The sequence below is a fragment of the Microtus pennsylvanicus genome, chromosome 5, assembly GCF_037038515.1.
Source record: "Microtus pennsylvanicus isolate mMicPen1 chromosome 5, mMicPen1.hap1, whole genome shotgun sequence".
NCBI classification, from domain to species: Eukaryota; Metazoa; Chordata; class Mammalia; order Rodentia; family Cricetidae; genus Microtus; species Microtus pennsylvanicus.
In genome coordinates this window covers 133,805,496-133,821,896 of record NC_134583.1, presented here as the reverse complement: position 1 = coordinate 133,821,896, position 16,401 = coordinate 133,805,496, and the positions used below count along the sequence as shown (strand labels likewise).

General features: G+C 47.2%; 1 protein-coding gene across 45 annotated transcripts in view; it reads right to left on the bottom strand.

Annotated features, from left to right (window-relative positions):
* Nucleotides 1-16,401, bottom strand: part of Tcf7l2 (transcription factor 7 like 2) — a 186,084-nt gene that overhangs the window by 97,717 nt on the left and 71,966 nt on the right. For 44 of the 45 annotated variants that reach the window (XM_075974450.1, XM_075974454.1, XM_075974455.1 and 41 more), the window contains one exon: nucleotides 14,878-14,979. The exons of the other annotated variant lie outside the window; for it this stretch is intronic. In XM_075974450.1, coding sequence (XP_075830565.1) covers nucleotides 14,878-14,979 — 102 coding nt within the window. The remainder of the gene's footprint in view (nucleotides 1-14,877; nucleotides 14,980-16,401) is intronic. 45 annotated transcript variants of the gene reach the window in all.

Genomic DNA, 16,401 nt, shown 5'->3' with positions numbered 1-16,401 from the left:
AGAGCCATCAATACAGCCTAAGAAAACTAGGATTGTAGCCTTACGGTAGAATATGGAATAGCCGTGAAATGAAAAAATCTAAATTAAATGTACAGCATGAAATTCAAACACAGTGGCTATTTTTTTTAAAAGGAGTAATTTGCATAACTCCTGAAATAGGAAACCACTGACATTGATTATGCTACACCACAGATTTTACACACGTGGGCAACTGTACAAGCGCCTACACTGAACTACATAGACTCTGAAGTTCAACAAAGTGATTGCTTAGGAATGAGGACTGGACTTAGAACAACAGAAGTCTCTCTGGCTTTGTTCATGCTTTTTGTGTGCCCGTAGTGTGTCTGCAAGTCAGTGTGTGTGTGAATGCAGGTTTTAATTATGTGTAGGTGTGTATGTGTACATGCAGGTATGTGTTTCTCAGGGGCCTGCCTGTTGAGGCCTGACATGTTCAATCTTCTGGAGCTGGAGTTACAGATGATTGTGAACTACCTGACGTGGGTGCTGGAAATTAAACTCAGGTCCTCTGGGAGAGCAGACTTAACCACTGAACTGCTTCTGCAGTCCCTGGTTTTGTTATTTTTAAAATAGCAGGTTTCATACAAGGAGATGACTAAGGATTGCTACTTTGTGTGGCTGTTGCTACACTGTCCCTGGTCCTTTTCTGTATGCTGTTGTTAGTCTGTTTCCATTTTTAAAGAGTTAGGGAGTAATCTATCTCACCTGTCCTAGAGAACAGAGGAAACAAAGAAACAACACCCACTCAAACCTGGGGTCTCATCTTGAGCTACCCAACTTTGATAGGAGACCAGGCAAGCACACTCTATGAAGGACTCAAGGATCGACCAGGAAGTAAACCTCTCAGTTCCACATGGTTTATGCTCTGAGAAGAACACTCAACAAAAACTGCTGTCACAAGTTCGTCAAATTGTCCACTTGTAACCTGCCCACACGTCTGTAGGCATCAGCCCACATGGTTAACAGGGATATAATTAGGGATGAATTGAAGGCTCATAAGTTCACAAAGTCTCATTTCCTCAACACATCACAGAGGAACAATCTGCCTCTGACAAGGCTTAAGGTCCTAAAGCAGAAAGACAGACACAAGTGTGGAGACGGTGTCCAGAGATCCGCCCCACCTTTGCCTGCACTCACTTCCAAAGTGTGAGGCGACAGCTCCTTAGTCCACCTGTCAGAATTCAGCCTCCAGTTGTGTGGCCTTTCTTACACCATCCTCCCAAATGAGTCTCCCTCTCCTGTTTCCTTATCCCTAAAACAGGAGTGGCAACAGCTAGTTCCCAAGGGTTTGATGATCTGGCCAAATGTTCAGTGGACATCCCCCAAGACAGGGCCCGTGCATCTTCTCCAGGTGTCGGTTCAATTATCAAAATGCAGTCATGGGCTGGAGATGGCCCAGTGTGTTAAGTGCTTGCTGCATAAGCAAGAGAACCTGATTTGGTTCATCCCCAGAACCCGTAGAAGAAAGCCAGGAGAGCCGGGTGGTAGTGATGCATGCCTCTCATCCCAGTGCTGGGGGGCAGAAACAGGAAAGGCATCGGGGCTCACTGGCCAGCCAACCTAGCTCAGTCCTCAAGTGCCAAGTGAAAGAGAGCCCCTGGCTCAAGAGAGAGAAAGAGAGAAGGAAGAACCCCCTCCCCCCACAAGGTTGGCCTTTGGTTTCTATACACATGTATACACACAAGATGTGAGCTTGCTACCAGGAAAACTATCAACATGTAAATTCTAGGATTAAGTCTAATAGTAGAAGAAAAAACAGGACCAGGAAAGAGCCTTAGAGGACATTGTTCTGCCCTGTGATTTTGTGCAATCTTGTAGTAACTTTGGCCCTGAAATGAACATGACCAAAAGTTCGGCAAACCTGTCAACTTGGTTTCTGTTCTGAATTTTGGTACACGGCCTTGGGTCCGGAAGGATCCGGACCTTGCCAGCTGAAAACCCGTACAGGAAATTTCACAGAGGGTTCCAGACAGCGGAAGGCTTCACCAAGTCCAGCCCTGCTGGCCTCTGCCTAGCATTGGCCACCTCACAGCCCAAGCCCATCTCTCTAGGCCAATGGCTGCCTGCCTCTCCCTCACAAATGTCCTTTGCCACTCACTTATTCCACACAGATGTCCAAATGCACACTGGCTCACAGGCCAGACTTTAAATCGCGCACTCAAACTTCGCGTACGGTTACTGGCTTGAGGCCCGAGCTTGTGCCTCACACGCGATAAACGTGTATTGTGGTAAATCCATCAAACTGAGAATCATCACATCTGCGCAAAGCAGCAAAATGGATCCATAAAACACTTGCATTATAGAAAGAAAAAGAAAACCACTTTCCAAACTAAACGTCCAGGCAGCATGAGAAGTCGGCACCCTCTTTAGAAACACCATATTTTGGTTTGGTTTGGTTTGGTTTGGTTTGGTTTGGTTTGGTTTGGTTTGGTTTGGTTTTATCATGGCACACGTAACTTAAGGGTGGGAAGAATTGAGACTTGTGCCAATTGCTCCTGACTGCAGAGCCATAGCCCTAACTTCATTTCTTGGCGCATCTTCAGTCTGGTTCTGATGAAAACGTGTCCCCTTTCCCATCTGACCTGGATATCTCTATCAATCTGACAGAGCCTAGGGTCATCTAGAAGGAGATCAATTGAGAAATGGCCTAGATCAGATTGCCCTGTGGCTGTTAGGGATTGTCTTAATTGTTAATTGATGAGAGAGAGCATCTGTGTCAAGTCCAAAGTAGGCAGGCTGGCCTGAACTGCCAGTATAAGCTAGCTTCCCAGCCAGCCAGCAGTAACACCCTCCATAGTTCCTGCTGTTTCCTGACTGTGAAGTGAGGTGCTTGGTGGAAGGCCATGCAGTGTGAAATAGCAAGCAGCCTCACCTTTAAGTCCCTGCTTTGAGTTCCCGCCTTAACTTCTCTTGGTGGTGGGCTGAGGTCTGGAAATTGGGAAGCAGAAGCAGGAGGATCTCTGAGAGTTCAAGACCAGCCTGGTCTACACAGGGAGTGCAAGACAGCAGAGGGCTATAGAGAGAGACTCTGTCTCAAAAACTTGAAGACGATTTGCCATGACATCTCCGTGGGCATTTGCAGGTAGGGAGCTGAGTTTCTGACATTCTCCAAAAGGCACTGATGCAGCGCTGAGCCCGATGCTACCCTTTGCTCTCCTGCTTCACCCCAGGGCAGATCCAAAGCCATCCACATGCCCTAAACCTGAGAATCCTGACATCTGAGGCCTCAGAAGTGCTGTGCTTGCTACCGCAGGCAGACACAAAGGGGCTAGCAGGGACAAGCAGGGCCTGGGAACAACAGTCTGCGTGTTTCTCGACTGTATCACCCTTTGTACAATGTGATGTTTTCATGAAAAATGGACACAGTCTCCAAAAGATAGAAAAGTAGTCACAATAAGTGAAAGAGAAACAACAGAATTCTCCACTGGCCACCCATTATCTGGGATCAGAAAACAATGTTTCTAATATACGCAAGTAAATGTCACAAAGAAACAAAAGAAAAGAATTTTCTGGCAACCATGAATATGCCAGAGAAAAAGTCTGAAGATCTAAAAATATAAAATCAGGAATTTCATGAAAATACCTAAACTTCATTTTTAAAATTCCCCATGACCGCAGGAACAAATCCCAGAAACTCCTATACCCATACAAGCCTCCCTTTAGAAGTCGCTCGTGTGGGTGTGGGGCCCGATTTGTCTGTCCCCTTCCTACAGGAACTCTGAGACCAGCTCAAAGCAACTGTCCTTGGAGAGGCAGGTGTGCTCTGCACCTGAGGGCTCTCTGTGCAATCGTGGCAGACCTGGTCCATGACCCAGAACTTTTACTGAGAGAAATAAAACTAAAAATAAAAAAAAAATGACATCATAAGCCTAAAGGCTTGAATAACCATCAGAACTGGGTTGGCAACAGAAAACCACCAGCTAAGGCGTTGGCTCCCTGGGATAATCCAGGCCCAGAGCTGGTACATAGAATTAAATTGTGCTGTCTGCTCATTCTCCCTGCACCCATGTTAGCCCTCTGCAAATGGCAGCCTTCCATTCCAGGCCAGGGGCACGTGCACGCCACGGCCACTATGTGCCTACGTGAGTACAGGCCACAGGTTTAGGTTGTCTGTATAAAAATGCACAAACCTGCATCACCTGTGTGCCCCCATCCAACCTGGTGTTCATCAGACAGACCGGGAAGGGCAGGGCAAGGGAGCCCACCACAGTGAGGAGGGAAGCGAGGCTGTGATTAGGAAGAATGGCAATGGAGGTGACCTCAGCACCAATGTAGAGACAGGTGACCTCAGCACCGAGTCCATTCTAACGTCTCAGTTCCCAGGCTGGATGGACAGTATAGCCCCCATGCACTGTTTGCCAAGGCTATGCAGGCCAAGCACTTGGCAGAAATGGGGTGGGAAGGGCCCTAAGGGAAAGCCCTGGAATGTTCTTGCCCAGAGCATCCGGATGAACTGGCTGCTCCCAGTCTAGTGCTGATCCTGGCCTGTGACGATGTCATGCAGATGATGATTCTCCACATCACCCCTCACTGTGCTGTAGGGGAAGAGGACTGCTACCATGTCCCAAATAATCTATTGGAGAAGACTGAAGATGTAGCTCAGGAAGTCTGGCTAACATGCAAGAAGCCCCGGGTTCGATCCCCAGGACCGCACAAACCAGAGATGGCTGTGCACACCTGTAATCTCAGCACTCCGGACTTGCAGGCAGCAGGATCAGATGTCCAAGGTCTCCTGGGCTACACAATGAGTTTGAGGCTGAACATGAGCTGCATGAAACTCTGTCTCAAAACAAAACACTATTTTTGTTCCTGAGTTCCAACAAGATTTCCCAGGAAACCTAGCCATGTCCTCAGTTCATTATGAGGTATGTTTGTTTATCCATGCATTTTATTTCTGTCCCTATGCCCATCAAGGCCAACTTCTTCCTTGAGTAGCAAAAGGCTAGGGATAAACACTCCGTGGACAGCCTCTCTTAACCCTGAGCTGGGCCTAACATCAAAAGCCACAGAAAAAGTGAACGAGGCAGATGTAGATAAGGGCGCGAGACCCACCCAGTCTCTGGAGAGCTCCGATGGACCAGGCCCGAGGCTGCGCTGGGCTGTTTTCTCCTTCTTTCCTCAGCCTTACTTATCCACTTACTGTTTTCCTCACCCTCAAACTCAGTGGATACAAATGGAAAGAGAAAGGGTAGCAGGAAGCTTGCACCCTTGGAGAGGAGGCCTTTCCCCTCATTGCTCTGAGACCCACGGAGACCCCCATCTCAATCTCATTAAACTGCCTCAGTGATACACTTAATCACTGCCCAGATCCACCCGCTCTGCGGGTCTGGGCTGGAAAACAGATTGCATCACGCTGTCTGGAGCTGCTTAGTGGCGACTTGAGATTGCAAGAGCCTGCAGCTGGGTGGACGAGAAGCTTCAGGGTGAGGCAGGGCTCAAGGATGCACACCACCAGGGGTATGTGGCTCCCACTGAGGGTCTGCAACAAAGACATTGGTCATATCGTCACACCGACTTCTTGTGCCCAGGCTGCAGAAAGCATAATGGGTGTCCAGACTTAACTGGCCTGGGGCTGTCAATTCTCAGTCCTTGGTTCTCAGAACCAACCTTATAGCCACTGGCAGAGACAAGGGTCTGTTTGTAGCTGCTCTGGGCCTTTTTCCTAAGATGGATATTTAGGCCAGATTTTCAGAAGTACATTATGGGGTATATACGAGGTTTTCAAAGGCTATCATAAGTGTAGAAACAACTACAGGGATTCAAGGATTTATGGGTGAAGTCACAAATGTGGGAGGGAGGGAAGGGCAGCGCCACATCCAAGTGAGAGACAAGTGAGACTAGACTGTGTAGCAATGGTAAGGGGTTAAAAAGGGATCAGGAACACACACACGCGCATGCACACACACCGTATGTAGACAGAACTGACTCCCACACATAGTTCCGTGTTATGGAAGATGAAAAGACAACTTGCAATCACAAAGAAACCCCATAAACACTTGAGGAAACATTAGCAATCTGCAACCATTTCCCATCAATAACCAAGCCCTGGGTATCACATTGGAGCACCCCTAATTAGGAAATTAGGAAACAGAAGCCCCACACCCTGACTTTTGGAGCTTTCTTGTAGCTAAGTCCTACCATAGCAATCAGACACGCTCAGCCGTGAACTGGAGTGTATAAGGATGGATTCTCAAGTTCCTGGCCAAGCCCTGCCCCATATCACAACCCCAAATTATATCTCTCCAAAAACATGCTACCACATTAGGTAGAGAGAGAGCAGACACATGCAGAAGCTATGGGCTAACCGAGATACTGCGAACACTCTGGGCACGATGAAGTCACACTGGGTTCAAACCAAATTAGCTCCAGTTCTTTACCAGAAACTGGTTTTCTGCTTAATTAACAGCACCACAGTGGGAAGGGAGGAAGCCACATGCAGAGAAATGGAACATGGGGCTCCTTGGCTTCAAGAAACTTACAGTCTGGTTGGAGAAATAAGCAGGCCCCAAACAGAGTAATCAGCAAGGCAAGAAGCAACAAGCAGAATGGATGGGTGCCGAAAGAATACTTTTTATATACTGGAAAGATAAACACGGCCCAAAGCATGAGCTGGGCTCTAAGGCCCGTGATAACTTAAAACAGGCTCCTGTGTTCAGTAAACAGAGCAGGTGCTAAAACCAAATCGGCTTCACAAAGAGGGTTCCCATCTTGTCCCTTTATGCTAAGTAGACTTCAGCAGAGAAGCACCCCCTCTTCTACAAAAAGGTCTGAAGCCTCCTGCAGAGCCAAGGCCCAGAGAGAGACCCAGAGCTTGCTAAACCTATTTTAAGAGAGAATCTTTTTTTCCCAGTAACCTTATTAAACACTCTGGGAAACAAATGTCAGGAAACACTAGCTAGCCAGGATCTGCCAGAGACGCTTCTCCAAAGCACACCAGGACCCAGCTAGAAGAGATGGCAGAGAGCCAAGCCAGGCTGCCAGCCCTCCCCCTTATACTCTGGGTATAGCTTTCACAGGGGAGCCAATGGCCTCTCTGAAAAGTGGGTGTGTCTGCCCAACAACCCAATCGGGAGGTCTGACCAAGCTCACAGAGAGCATCAAATGAACACCCTCCGCCCACTAAGATGACTCCGCCCTCTGAGATGACTCTGCCCACTGAGATGAAGCCTCTAAAAACAAGACTGTAACTAAATGCTCATCCCAGCTCGCACCTGTAACCCTAGATCTCCACAGTGGAGAATTGAAAGTTTGAGGCCAGCCTGGGCTACACAGTAACATTCTGTCTCAACAAGGGAAGGAAAAAAAGATGAAATAAATAATTACATGAAAAACTAATTAACAAAGATTATCAGTACACTCAGGGCCTCTGAAATAGCCCTGCAAAAGCTGAGCATGCTGGGGGTGGAGCGCAGAAGAAGCAGATGTCCTGCGTGAACTGGCTAAGAGGACTAACCGGAACTCAGGGAAAGCGTAGCACAGGCACTGACCGTGAAGGCAGGAAAGGTGAGGCCTTATCGCTTCAGTTCTGGGGCAAGGGGAGTTAGGGGCCCAGCTTTCCAGGGAAACATAAACCTCTCCCTTTGTATGCCCCCCGGAGAATTAAACCATTCTGACCATGGGAACTGACACCGAGTCTCCGGACTGCGGTGACACCGGCAGAATGGAGACTCTCGGGAAGATAATTCATGGCTATGGACCTCAAGAGCAATTCTTAAAACTCTGTTCTTTATCTAAATTCTTCCTCCAAATCTACCCCAAAAGGAAAGAGCCAGGGGAGGGCACAGACATGTAAACACCATTGCCACGAGGCATCTAATGAAAGCAGAAACAAAACATGACATAAAGGAAGATCAACACGGCATCGATCTTATAAATCAGGGCAAAATCACATTAGGGGCTCTGATGGGTCATTAAAAGCCTTAAGAATTGTAATGACATGGAGAAGTACTTACTGACTTTGGTAATTTTTGTTATAAATAAAGACAAAGCTGGAACCATTGAAGCTAGGAGCTACAGAATGTTAGGAAGAAATATCAACATGGTCAGAAGGAAAAAACCTAAAAGGAAACAAATATCCGAGAGGTGAGGCTATGGGTGGGTTTCCAACTGTCTACAATAGGCACAAAATCTATGAAAAAAGAAGCTACGTTAATTTAAAAATTCCTATCACACGGCTGGAGCAATGTCTCAGCAGTTGAGAGCACGGACTGCACTTCCAGAGGACCTGGGTTCAATTTCCAGCACCCACACGGCAGCTCACAACTGTCTGTGACTCCAGTCCCGAGGGATCCAGCACCCTCACACAGACACACGTGTGGGAGAAACACCAATGCGCATGAACTGGGAACAAATGGCTTTATTCTCCCTCGAGGTAGAATGGTTTGTAATTAAAATATGAGCAATTTCCGTTCTTAAATAGTCGGGGGTTTGTCAGTCCCCAGTGATATGAGTAAGAGATAAACAGGGAAATTCTAAGGAAAAAAGTTGTTCTTGGGGTCAGGATAGCAGCATCTTCGGCATGTATAGGCAACAAGGAGCCAGTGCTTCAGGGAGTGAAGCACTGCATTCAGCCAGTGCACAATGAGGACTACACTCCCACGGGGGCCATGTGGTGCCAAAACCAAACACCTAAACAGTCTCCTTAGGATGCTTCCTTCCTATGTCAGAGTCTCTAGGGTGAGAGTCAACTACCAAACAGCAGGGAAGCTGTAACACAGAGGCAATAGGAGGCCTGAGATGGGATTCCACGGCCCTTAAACCTTGAATCTACTCTGAAGGAAGGGGTTACCACAGAGGTTACACAATACTTTATGACACCAGTTCTGCCACCACGGTGGGCGGCTGCCACACCAGAACCCAAAACCAAGAACGCTGGAGATTCATTAGGACCTAAGGATGATTTAGCCGTTTGACCTGGAACTCCACCATGACCCCAGCCCAGAATGTACTTTGGGGACTTGGCTACACACGTTCTTCAGAGCGCAGTGATGCCATCTGTGGCTTCTTTTCCCTCCAAAAGAAAGCCTGGGGGTCTAGTTCTCTGCGCTAACTGTCCTCATAAAAATCACAAGGCAGTGTGCAGTGATGATGGCTTGTTTAATAGACAGAACAGACATGCTCAGTACAGCCTTGTCTGTGAAATGGGATGGTTCTGACTCAGCTGTTACCTGGAAACACAGGCCAGGTGTTCTAGAAAGCCTGGCTGAGTCACGGGTAAGTGGATTAAATAAATAACAAGAAAGGTAGATACATACTTAGCAGAGGGGATGAGGACAGTCCACAGGAGGGTAGGGAGACTCAGTATAGGTTCTTGCTCCTCATCTAAAAGCCACCATTCTCCACAGAAACAAGTACACATACATTCTGTCCTGCATGGTGCCAAGGAGTCCTTTGCAATAGCTACAGTCTCCACCATGAGAAGCCACATCTCAGACACTCTAGAAACTGGCAGGGATCCTAGAGCCACACCCCGGCACAGGGGGAGTGGGAGCTCCCACTGGCATGCTCACTGACAGTTTGTGAAGTAGCGTGTCCAGAATGTTTTAGAACCCATCTACTCAGCTTCTCTCAGCTGTCCACTCAGGGCCAGGACGATGGGGTGCTGGCGCCCAGTGGCCTTGTTCCGTACCCTGACTCCCACCCCGAGTGAAGCCTGAGTCCTCCTGTGAACACAACCCCTCCGCAGAAGGCTGGAACATCTCAAATGAACTCAGAGTGTCACCCAGTACAATCCTCTGTAGCATCATTGGGATTACTGGTTGCCACTGGTGTCATTTTCCTCAATGTCTGGAAGGCTTCTTCCCACACAGCGAACAACCACAACGTATTTGCAGCACCCGTGAACGAGTCCATGGTTGAATCAACAGAAGCATGATCTCTCAACTAAAAAACCAAAGAGCTATTCTATCCCAAACCTGCTTCACCCAGAGAATGGCATTCTCCAAACACCTACCCCTTCCCGGCCCCTTCAGTTCCATCCAACTCTGTCCATGTCCACCGTCCCCAGGGCCTACAGCGTAACACAATCACCAAACCCTGTGTGATTCCCCTTATAGATCTGATGGCACAGCAGCAGGGTCTCTACCTTAGCCAGGCTGTCTCTGTTTCTGTCTGCATCTACTCTTTCCTTTAGAAGCTACGCACTCTCTTCCTTCTGCCTAGCATGGCCTCCTATTCTCGCCCTCTCTACAGCTTCATACGCCATCTTCCATAAATCTTCCAAATCCCAGTTTTAATACTTCTAGCTTCTGTCGGCTCATAAGAAATGTAGAAACGTATGTCTTATGATGGGCTATTTCCATGCATGTACACCGTAGACAGGCTTAGAAGCTGGACCCCGCGAATTCATTCTCTCTTCTGTCATCCCTTTAATACACCCCCACACAAGGACATTTAGAATCTTCGAGACTCGCCATTTTGAAACGCCCAATTAAGTGGTGACAATTGTCGTCATCAGCCTAGCATGTCACAGAAGGCGAGAAGTCACCCCTCCTATCACTGCACCATTTAACCACCTTAAATGTCCAGGAGCGTAATCCCCACCAACATCCTAGTCACAGCTGGGGTTCCCTGGTCACACCTGCAGGGGCCCTGTAATCTTTCCAGGTACACTCCACAATGTTTTGCCAGCCTTGACATCTTTCTACCACAGAGCCTCCTGGCATGTAGTTGATCCCTGTAAGCATGGGAACATTAAAAAAAAAAGTTAGAAGCCTTCACATGTATTTAGCTACAAAGAAAATGTTCTTGAGGTCGTTTTTTAATTAACAAGGAGTAGGTCCACCTAGATTCTGTAGGAAAAAAAGCTCCCAGTTCCTTGAGCCCTGTGTCCCTAGGAAATGTCAGCACGGAGGGCAGAGACCCTGTGTGAGGTCCTCCTGGCTATGCTACATCTTGTAAGATTTCCACTTGTCATCAACATTTAAGCAATTAAAAAAAAATGTGTATTACCACTGTCTGGCAGGCTTTCTTTCTGGGATTCAGCCTGCTCTCCCATCCCACTCTTAGATGCTCATTACACAACAAAACACCAAGACAGAGAGACAGGAAGAATCCACCCCAAGGTAAAACTGCACGCCGACTTCAAAAGGAAACCCCCGAGATAAAATTGTAAAAACTTTTGAAGCCTTTTTACTGAGTTGTAAGACACATGCTAGACCAAAATACCACCATTTGGGGTCTAGAATCTTTTTTTTTCTTTTCTGGGTACAAAGAAAGTTAAATGAAAGTCTTTGTGTAGCAAAGGCACCGGGGGTGATACCCAGGGAGCAAGTCCTAACCCCACGGCTTCCAGGAGCTGGAGGCAATCTGTACAAGACTGGCACGAGACACTACCACCCAGCAGAGGCCTGCACTTCCTCCTTCGACTTGTGAGAGGAAGAAAAAAAAGAATTAGAATATAAATTTCAGAAATGCCAGAGAAAGCAAAATGGACCCAATGAGAAAATGGAATTGGAGAGAGGAGGGTCTTAGAACAGGCTCCTCGGCATTTCTGAGGTTTTACAAAGTCAGGATTGGGTGGTGGGGCAGAGTGGGTATGGGGGATGGAGCAAGGACTGACTCCTTGCAGGACTGATGAGTCATCGGCCAGCCAATCAAGGGGACTGATGAGTCTCGACCAGCCAATCAAGGCAGCCCTAGGAAATAATTTCTTTTCTTCTCAGAACACAGATTGGGAATCACCAGGGTCTAACAAGATGCAGCAAAAGATGCACGGATATTTTGTGGGGGAGGATCAGCTTAAACATTCTTGGATAGGACTAGACTGTGGCTCAGTAACAAAATGTTTGCTTAGCCTGAGCAAAGCCTCTGGTTCTAACCCCAGCTCCAGGCAATGGATGAATGAACACACATTGTGAAGTGTGAGGACACACCTGTGTCCTAACATGAACATTCATTCCACACATTAACTTTTTAAGGTTGTTTATTAATTATTATTATTACATTAGCGTGTGTGCTGGGTGAGTAATGTGTCTGCAGGTGCCCATGGAGGCCAGAAGCGGGTATCAGACCTCTTGGAACTAGAGTTTCTTTCAGGCAACTGTGAGTCGCCTAACGTGGTCCTCTGTAGATCAGTAAATGAAAGCTTTTAACTGCTGAGCCATCTCTCCAGCCCCCCACACATCAACTTCATTCGGCATGGAAACCTCCCACCACATGGGGGGAAAAAAACCCAATCAGACTAAAAATACTTGAAATTCCCAGGTGAGGATTCTCTTCCAGGTGGAGGCTCTGGGGATAGCTGTTTCCTGAGCAATCTGATAGTCATGACCTCAAGGGAGTGACAAGGAACCCCAACACTTCCCTGTTTGTACAGCGAAACAGCAGAAGTCGTTTGGAAACAGCTCGGCCCACGAGTTACAATAATCCAGATTTCAAAGAAATTGGGAAACAGTCCGTAGAAGGCTATTTTGAAACGCGTCTGGTTCTGTGCTAGGATATGACGACACTGTGTCTAACAGGATGGAAACCTGAGGGTGAGGAGGAAAGCTGGCATTCGTGACCAAACACAAACACAAACAAACCCCTCCGGCCACTGTGAAGCCGTACAGAAACCCAAATGATGCATGAGCCACAGTGCAGAAAGTTCTCAGGGCTGACTCAGCCGCTGCGCCCGCTGTGGTGTGGGTGGTTTGGGTTGACACACAGCTCCGTATCCAGTGAGAAGATAATTAAGTATTTTCCAAATGTGGTCTCCTGTTGACCGAACTTAGCGTTTTTCCCTTCTCAGCTCCCAGGACCACCTTTCCCCACAAACCTATAACCTCCACCAGATGACTAGTCCCCAGGTCCCTAAAGGCACAGCAGTCAGCAAACAAGGCTTTGTGACCACGGCCAACCTTAAAGATGACATGGGTATTCCTGAGTGGTGGACATATGGTACATGTGCCTTCTAGAAAACAGTAGAGGAAAAGGAGCCTCAGTTTCCCCTCTGAGTCCCTTGCCAAGATTCACACTGGTTCTGCAAAGACCCCTTCCCCACCATCTACAGACTGTCCATTTCCACCAAGGAAATAAGACTCTGACGACCCCAGCTGTGGCAGCTGTTCTCGCCGGATTTAAGCAGGACAAGAGGGGACAGTTGTGATGAGGGTCTTGCTCAGTGCTGCTATGGCCTATGATCCTTCACTACCAGAGTTGTGCACACTCTGAATTGGGGTAGGTTTGCAGAGACTCTCTTGTCTTCAGGTAAAATGTGGGGAAACCTCTAGGGAGAGCTTCCAAAGGGAGAGAAATCAATTCCAAAGTCTGGGCAGATGCTGGGGAATGCATCGGCTTAGGAGACCGGAAACCCTGACAGCATCGCACGCTTGGGTCCCATAACCATGTGTGAAGATTGTCTTTTCTAACATGGCATTTGATGTTCCAGAATAACTTGAATCAGCACCCACACCGGCAGCTTCTTCACCCTCACTCTCGTCAGTTGCTGATGGCCAGCAGCTTACAGTCAACAAGAGCCAGCCACGAGCCTTGCTCTCACCTCTCACAAAAGAGAATGTACCAGAAGGTTCCCAAAAGGGCACAAAGAGCTGGATCCAGCCTTTGCCCCAGCTTCTATGTCGGCGTGTGACATTGGGCAGTTCACTTAAGGCATCTCTGGGCCTCAGTTTCCTCTCCTGACATCAGATTGGGCCTAAAGCTGTCTAAGGCTATCACCTCCAGCCCTCAGCATTCATTTGACCGTGGGGCTGGAAGAGGGAAGACTTCTAGCAATTGTCAGCCTTCTTCTTCATGCCCTATTTATACCATGAGAAGTTAAGACATTTCCACCAATCAAGGTTCCAAATGCGGTTTTACAGAAATAAATTATGTTCTGATATACACACATCCAACTGAGGCCTAACTCATTCAATAATACATAATCAATTAGACCAAGCTAACAAATCAGGAGGTGGCCTGAAATCTGACAAAATGCATCTTAAGGTTTTTCTACTTTAAATCATTTTGCAATTTTTTAAAGATTCTGAGTAATGTAGAAGCCAAACAGACTAATGGGTAACATTTGTGATAGCGTAAATAAAAAATGTATGAATTATCTCCTGCTTTGCATAATTCTACCTGTCATGAATTCATTATAAAAATATGTCTTTCATTAATTATTTCAAATGTCTGAAGTCCAGCTCATGGTATAAATATAGAGAAGGAAATAGATATTCTAATAAGGCTGAGCTACCTTCTCGGGAGGCTAATTTATTGACTTTCGTAGCCTACGATACGCCAGGAAGGTGCATTAAAAATATATGTTGACACAGACTTGATGCTGTAGTCTGAGCAAAAACAAATGTTTTCTGTGTGGCGCCCACATGCTTTCAAAGCTGTGGGTGCACGGATTAAGTTTAATTTGGGCCTTTCTAAGTTCATTTCTACTCTAGGCTTACAGTCAGTCAGCTCAGATCATTTGTCAGTCTTCATGTAGAGTGTTACTCTCAAGTACATATCAAGATAAATAGGGTGGATGGAAATTTCAGACCAAGGACTCCCTTTTTTTTCTCATCTTTCCTGCAGCCTTGCTTCCCCTAAAATGCATATTTTCTAAACAACTGCTTCAGAACCATCCGTAGCTTCCCTGATTCAGGGAGGATGCATCCTCTCAACAGACGCCCACAAGTCTAGCGTCTAACCCAGAACACAGAGCAACGTGGGGAAGGAAGACTCGGGAAATTTCCTCATGACAGTCGCTGTGGTGCCGTCACGGGGGAGGAATAGCTTGTCACACAGACCATACGCAAAGCTAATCTCCAGAAAAACATTTTCTCAAAGAACTGACAAATACAAGTTTTCATAATCAAAAGAAAAATAAAAAAAGGAGAGTATCTACTATTTGCCCCCAAGAAAGGGGTGCCACTGAGAAACACTCACCACGATGTGTGCGGGCGAGGGGGAACGGGCATCCTTGAGGGCTTGTCTGCTCTGGAGGCTTCCTGCTTGGACATCGAGCAGCGGCCATTTCATCTGCAGATACTGGGAATAAAGGGAAACAATTCATTCAGGGAAGGAGAGGAGGCAAGTTAGTTACCAAGAAATACGCATTGTGTGCATTATTTACATTGGAAAGTGAAAAAGAAAGAAGTAAAGAACAATCTAAAAACATGCAAAGGCAAAGGTATGAGTAAGTTCAAATGCAGAAAATCAACGTCACTAACAGGCACAGTCTTGTCTTTGCAAGGTAACTTACGGGGTGGCTCCTGAAAAGGGGGTTCAATAGTGCAACCTTCTTCAGAGGGAAGTGATGGAGGCATGAGATGGGCAGTGGAGGGAAGAAGGGTGCAGGAGAGCAAAGAAGGGGCGAAGACAGAAAGCCAAAACAGAACCTCAGCCAGAAAAGTCCTAGAAGACCCCCTAGATCCCCTGCTCTTCCGGCGGCCCTTCATCTTTAAAACAGTGTCATCCTTCACTTCCTTTACACGCAGAGGGCGTCCAGTCATGACCACACATGGCACTCCTCAACTGACCCCAAGACATGGACAACTGAAGTACTTCATGGCAGTAGACATACACCCAGGGCACAGTGCAATTTACACAGTCTTTTCAAAAGAACAGCGCAATTCTTACATTTGGGCAGAATTAGCATGAGAGTCAATACATCCCTCCCTGCCTTTCTCCGGAGCAGGAGAAGGCACAAAACCAGCTACTTCTGTTGAAATCGACAGAGCGGCGGTCCGAGGATGGCACGAGACCAACTGGCCTAATGCCTCTTTAGTTAGACAGATGGGGAAACTGAGGCGACATCGTTTGTTCAGTGTGGAGATGCTCCAGATCCCCTAAGGGCATGTGAATTCTAAATCTCTTGTGACTAGGCATCAGTATTGCTTAGAGGGCACATAAAGAGCAGTCTTCATCGTTCCAGAGATTTGAAGCAAACTGACTAGTCTTAATATTCATTTTATAGAAATGAATGCAGGTGAAGGGGTGCCGTGGGTCACAGGCGGGGTTCAGAGAACAGCTCGCGGCAGTCCATTCTCCCCTTCCACCATGAGAGTTCGAAGGATCAAGCTCAGGTCATCAGGCTTGGTGGCAAGTACCTTTCCCTACTTAGTTCCAGAGTTGTGTAGTCAATGGACACTATGGAAAATTGCTTGGTGTCTGTTCACCCTGCCGAGAATAAGGAGGCTCATGATATGTCTGCCCTTGGGAAGTGCATACTGGTGAGGCAGCTAGCACACATACCGCTAGCTCAAAGCAGAATGTGGGCAGCCATGCCCAGGTAATGCCAAGAAAGATAGCAGAGTTTCTGACAAACTACTATACCTAGTAGATGTAGCTATGTCTTTAGGACTTCTGTAGAAAGAAAAGACAGCAAAGGACCGTCCAGGAAGAAACTTTGCTCAGACTCCATGTGGGAACAGAGAGGTCAAAGGTATCTGAAAACAAGCGCGTGTTGCT